Source organism: Panthera leo, chromosome B1, assembly GCF_018350215.1.
Source record: "Panthera leo isolate Ple1 chromosome B1, P.leo_Ple1_pat1.1, whole genome shotgun sequence".
In the NCBI taxonomy this organism is placed as follows: domain Eukaryota; kingdom Metazoa; phylum Chordata; class Mammalia; order Carnivora; family Felidae; genus Panthera; species Panthera leo.
The window spans coordinates 119,239,248-119,245,673 of NC_056682.1; the positions used below are offsets into that span (position 1 = coordinate 119,239,248).

The 6,426-nt window shown below is 43.7% G+C and overlaps 1 protein-coding gene across 1 annotated transcript in view; it reads left to right on the forward strand.

Annotated features, from left to right (window-relative positions):
- The window catches only part of MANBA (mannosidase beta), a 113,318-nt gene extending 108,222 nt beyond the window's left edge, over nucleotides 1–5,096 (forward strand). Inside the window, exons 16-17 of the mRNA XM_042935813.1 lie at nucleotides 236–493; nucleotides 3,755–5,096. Coding sequence (XP_042791747.1) covers nucleotides 236–493; nucleotides 3,755–3,979 — 483 coding nt within the window. The 3' untranslated portion in view covers nucleotides 3,980–5,096. The remainder of the gene's footprint in view (nucleotides 1–235; nucleotides 494–3,754) is intronic.
- The last annotated feature ends 1,330 nt before the right edge of the window (nucleotides 5,097–6,426 follow it).

The window sequence follows — 6,426 nt, forward strand, 5'->3', positions numbered from 1 at the left end:
AGCCTTCGAGAAGTCGAGTCACTTGCTCAGTTACATGGTACTACATAGTAGGACTGGTCGAACCCTGTTCAACCCAGGGTTCATAGGCTCTTAACCAGTTCTGCTGTTCTGACTTGCATCTATTATTACTGGTGTTCTCTAAAAAAAAAAAACAAAACCAAAACAAAAACAAAAAACACAATAGTAACCAAGTAACCAAGAATGTTTGGTTTTGCTCTGTCTTGTGTCTCCCTAGGTGAGAGTCCACATGTGGAGTTCCCTGGAGCCCTTGTGCTCCTCTGAGACCGAGCGTTTTGTCATGGAAGCAGGGAAGGCCGTTCTCCTATACAAGGAGCAGGTGCCTGCATTGTTGGGGCGTTGTGGGAACTGTACCCGGCAAAGCTGTGTGGTTTCCTTTTACCTTTCAACGGACAACCAACTTGTGAGCCCAACCAACCATCACTTCCTGTCTTCGCTGAATGAGACCGTGGGGCTCCAGAAGGCACACATCACCGTAAGTACCAGTGGCCTGGGGTCACGGTGGCCTTGCAGACCTGCCCTGCTTTGGGGGCAAGCATGCTGCATCCTGCATTTTGCAAAACTTCTCCTGGGTGCTGAGTTTACCTGGGACCTGGGAAAGGTCAGCCTCTTTCCACTAGAAGCAAAGACCAAATGACTTTTTTTCGAACTCAGTGTTTGTCAAAGTTTAGGGTTCCTGCCATCCTGCTATCCCTTGGCCCCTCCGGAGGGGGGCTGGAGCAGAGAGCAGGAAGCGGCAGTGGGAGTCATCACCGCTGATGGCTCCTGCACTGACTGCATTCCAGGCTCTGTCCCCGGGGCTCTGCTGCCTCATTCTTGAAGTATGAAGTGCTGCATTGACACTGGAGCAAACCTGTGTAGAGGGGAGGAGTAACATGCTGCAGCCAGGAAGCTCCAGGAGAAGCATGCTGATTTTGAGTGTTTAAGTAGAGTCTATGCATGTTTTTTAATGTTTAGTTTTGAGACACAGAGACAGAGCGTGAGCAGGGGAGGGGCAGAGAGAGCAGGAGACACAGAATCCAAAGCAGGCTTCAAGCTGTCAGCACGGAGCCCGACGCAGGGCTCGAACCCACGAGCCCTGAGATCATGACCTGAGCTGAAGTTGGACGCTTAACCGACTGAGCCACCCAGGCGCCCCGAGCCAATCAATTTTTAAAAACATTCCTCAGGGGCGCCTGGGTGGTGCAGTCGGTTAAGCGTCCGACTTCAGCCAGGTCACGATCTCACGGTCGGTGAGTTCGAGCCCCGCGTCAGGCTCTGGGCTGATGGCTCAGAGCCTGGAGCCTGTTTCCGATTCTGTGTCTCCCTCTCTCTCTGTCCCTCCCCCGTTCATGCTCTGTCTCTCTCTGTCCCAAAAATAAATAAACGTTGAAAAAAAAAAATTAACAAAAAAAAATAAATAAATAAAAACATTCCTCAGGGGCACCTGGGTAGCTCATTTGGTTGAACATCAGACTCTTGATTTTGGCTCAGGTCATAATCTCATGGTTCATGGGATCAAGCCCAACATCGACCTACCTAAGATTCTCTCTCCGTTTGCCCCTCCCCCCTCTCGAAAATAGAAAAAAGAAATTCCCTCTACTCTCTTTGATTTACTGCTTCAAAGTAGCTCAATCACCAAATCTATAATTGCCAAGAAAAAAATGGGATGACCAGGATGTGTTGTTATAAAAATTGTGCAGCTGGAGACCTTGGAATCTGTATAGTTGATTTAAAACGTTTCCTACCCTTTCCCCCACACACCGTGATTAAATGTATTCTTCAAGAAAGTTTTATTCTCTAATTTTAGTGAAGTTTAAGCTTGTTTTACACCTTTACTTAATTGAGAATGCTTTAGTGAGAGGGTTTTTATTGCGTTTACTTAAGACTTTTTTTTTTTTTTTAAGAGAGAGAGCGAGAAATTGCATGAGCATGGTGGGGGGGGGGGGGATCTTAGCAGGCTCCACACTCAGTGTGGAGCCCAACGTGGGGCTTGACCTCATGACCATGAGATCACGACCTGAACCGAAATGAAGAGTGGTTTCATTTCGGAGAAATGACTGAGCCGCTTGACTGAGCCACCCAGGCGTCACGCATTTACTTAATCATATAAAAACTCAGTCTTTGAACTGAAAACATATCTTTCTTAATAGCAAAATATTCACATAACGAAATGCAAATTATCTATAATAACTGATGTGGAACAGCTATGAAGGGAATTATATACATTGATGTAGTTTCTTTCCAGAAAAAAAAAAATGAACAAAACCAAAAAATATGTAGCAGATAAATTTGCAATCTCTAGACTTAGGATTTTGAAATCTCTTTCTCTTTCCTAAGCCAGGCCTTCATGAGCCTGGGACAAGTGGGTGTGAGAGAAAAGTGGGACTTGTTCCTTTGTCCTACCTCATTTGGATTTCAATGAGACCTGCCCTTCCTAAAGGGATGTAATAATAGTAACCATAGCTAACATTTGCTGCCCGCTTAATATAGGCCAGACGCTTGGGTGCGCTATCCCCAATAGGATGCTGGGAAATTGTTTTCCATGGCTCCCTGAAGCCAGGGTACAAGCTCCAACCTGGACTCGGCAGTGAGATTGAGATGCGACTTCTGATTGGAAGAAGGCAATATGAGGGAGCAGGCACCAGTGTGGCTTCTGGCTTTGGCTTTGGAGCAGCAGTAGCCGGGGCCTCCTGGCAGCTGTGTGGGCCGGATGTGGGGCCAGCCGTGTGAATTGCATGCCTGGGACTGACTGCTTTAGGGTCTTCACCGAACAGCTGGGCGGCATGATTTGGGAATGTAACCTCTTGCTTCAGTCCTGAATCTCTGACCCTCCGAGAGATACCTAAAACATCTTAAGTTTCTTTTCTGTTTTCTCCAAAGTACGGTTTCTTGTTTATAACTCAGGACCCTGCATGATACGTAAGGCCAAAATGATATATAGTAAAAACAGTGCCCTGAAATTCTTCATGCCACATATAATATGTAACGTCAGCCCTACCGTGTGGCATGTGTGCATGTTGAGGAGTCATGTTTCATGTCAAATGCACAGCTTTAAATACCAGATCACACTCAGCTGCAGACTCACACTGAGAACCTCACAAACCCCTATCCTCAGGGCACAGCCCAACCTGGCCTCACTTTAGCATGTGCTAATTGGCTAGTTCATGGCAGGACTGAAACTGCACTGTCCTTTGCTGATATTGTGTGGGATTCACACATGTTAAAAGTGCTAATGATGTGACATTATGGGACCATGCAATGAAAGAGAGAAAGCTCCAACGGTAGAGCTTTTGTAAGTGCCTGGCAGGCGGCTGTCTAGATTGCTGGATCTTTTCAGAAGACAAGCTTCATGGTTGTGCTCTGCAGCCAGCGCCGCATATATCCTGAGAAAGTCATTTCAGCTTCCCAGCCCTTATGCAAAAATGTTCCTCCCTTGATCCCCTGAGAAAAACTGTGAAGGACACAATGCTTTTGAGCTTCTTGTGAACCACTCTCCTTAATAATTAGAGACTGCATGTTTCTACACTTGGCTTGAGATTACAATTTGGTAATTTCCCACAGCCTTAAATAAATTTTCCGTGTTTTTTTTCTTAGTACCTGACACAGTGCATGGAATATAAGACTTTGGCAACTGCAGGACCAAAGTTGTAGCGAATGTGCTCCTTGATGGGCCACAGAAATGTTCCAATAGGTATTGTGTGTAGAATAGATAGATCTCCCCTCATCGTTCACTTAATTTATCTTTTTCTTTCAGGCCAACATCACCCAGCAAGGTGACACATTTGTGTTTGATCTGGAAACCTCGGCTGTCGCTCCCTTTGTTTGGTTAGATGTAGGAAGCATCCCCGGGAGATTCAGTGACAATGGTTTCCTCATGACTGAAAAGACACGGACTATATTATTTTACCCTTGGAAACCCACCAGCAAGAGTGAATTGGAGCAATCTTTTCACGTGACTTCCCTGACTGACACTTACTGAGGGGTTACAGGTTGTATTTTCAGCGAACTCTGGAATAAAGCATTTCGAAGGCACCGGCCGAAGCGGAAGACAAGTTGAAGAGGCTGAGAAATGTGTCTGCTTGCGGCCACACATCTGATTCATCGCTCTGTGAAGACTTTGTACAGAGCATTCTTTCGGGAAAGGTTGTTTACTCAGGTGATATCCTCCAGCAAGGCTGTGCATCGGTGTTCTTCTGTGCCAGGACCGTAGTTTTATCCCTGCCCCCACAGCTTTAGCAAAGCCATGACCCAGTTATGACCCAGTTATAACCCAGCCACCTCCTCCTACCCGGGAGAGGAAGTCCACACATAAAGTCCTCTCAGGGAATCGCAGGAACATGACCATTGCGGTATCTGTGGAAGGTTGTGAGGTCACGTAGGCCTCTCCCAGTTAGCTTTGAAAAATAATGAATAATCACAGTGAAGCTGCTTTGTTATTATTCCCTGAGGAAATGGAGGTTCAACTGTCACAACAGAGAGAGATTTCTGGGTAGTAGCCACGTTGTTGTTTTTGTTGCTGGAAAGTTTGGGGTGTTGGCTGTCGCCATTTGATTACTTTTTTGGGTAGGGTTCTTTTTTCCTTTGTGGGTTTTGTTATAAAATATTGTTTTGACAATAACAGCTTCTTTTTTTCAAAGGCCATTTAGAGTGGTTCTCCTTTGAAAAATAAGCTCACATTGAAATGGACATCACTGTGGTCACTCTGGAAACTTCTGCGTGTCATATGCTGTCACCTGCGTGTCATATGTATGTCAACCCATACATAATTATGTATGGGTTGTAGATGTGGCTAAATCCAATGAACTTTCCAATTCAAAGGCTGTGAGTTAGATTTATATTTGTTGACCCTGGCAACAAAGTGGTGTTTCTTTTAGCTTCGGTTTCAATCATTTTATATTAATATTGATTAATTGTAAATTGCTGTAAATTTGTTTTATTATACACGATCATGTTTATAAATTATATCGATAATGAAACAAATGGGTCAAAATGTTAATAGATGAGGTGTGTAGGAATTCTTTTAGACTGCTTTTGCAACCTTTCCATAAGTTTGAAACTACATCAAAAATTAAAAGTTACGTAAATTGCACTGACAACATGATATTTCATCTGTGGCTTATTTAATCATTCCATAAACATTCATTTGTGCCCAGTATTGTGCTGGGCATGGATTTCCCTTTAGCTCTCAGCAACTTTTTATTCTACTTGATAAACTGGGAGAGTTTAAAGAATCTAAATTAAGATGTTTGAAGGGTTTTCCCTGGGAAGAATCATGTAATTGGTTATGGAATGGACTGGCGGTGAAAGTCTGGCTTTAAAATCAAGACGAATTAGGGGTGCCTGGGTGGCTTAGTCGGTTTTGCCACTGACTTGGGCTCAGGTCATGATCTCACGGCTTGGCACAGGAGTTCGAGCCCCATGTCAGGCTCTGCACTGACAGCTCGGAGTTGGGAGCCTGCTTCAGATTCTGTGTCTCCCTCTCTCTGCTTCTCCCCCACTCGCGCTCTGCCTCTCTCTCTCAAAAATAAATAAACATTAAAAAAAATTAAATTAAAAAAATAAAAATAATAAAATGAAGACTAATTAGATAATAGATTGGTTTTAAGATGTGAGAAGATTTAGGCCACAGTTCAGTGACTAAGAAGAAAATAAATGCAGACAACCTGGCCTCTCCTTCAATATCGAGGAGTCTCCTCATTTTATGTGTTATTTCAATATATATATATATAAAAGTCTTATGAAGGCCTGGGATTTGGGGATGCAACTCAGAAACTTCTTACTTGATAAATATATAATTTTCTTGTCACTGTTGAAATTCTGTTTTATCAAACAGTTGCTGAAGGACAGGGACACTCTTCCGTATCAAACTAAAGAATTTTCTGGGCCGGGTGCTCTGTGAGGTAGGCTTTGAAATGCATGAGCCATAATTTACATCACAATTCTGCCCTTACTCACTCAATCAAGTTACTTAACTTCTGTGTTCAGTGTTCTCGTGGTGAGATGGGAATAATTACATTCACCCTGTACCTTTGTTTTGAAGAATAAGTTTTAAGTTTAGTTGGAGGGCGAGGCCCAGTGCTGGCAAGTAATGAGGGCTCTGTAAATGGAAGCACCATCCTGGGATGTGAGAGAAGGCAGGGTTTCCAACCACACTGACATGGGTTGCAAACCCCAGGTTCTGAGGCCTAATGGTTGTATAACCTGGGGTTACCACTTGACCTGCTCTTTAGCTCATCTGTAAAATGCAGATAATCTCTAACCTTCAAAGGTAGTTCTGTGGACTAAACAACAGGAGCAAAATAAATGCTGAATAAATGATGGCTGCACTTTACTTTTTTTTAACATCATAATCATTTTTACCCAATTAATACATGAGGCAAGAGTAAAACTGAAGCAAATAAAGGCAGATGTCTTCCAGATGTATTT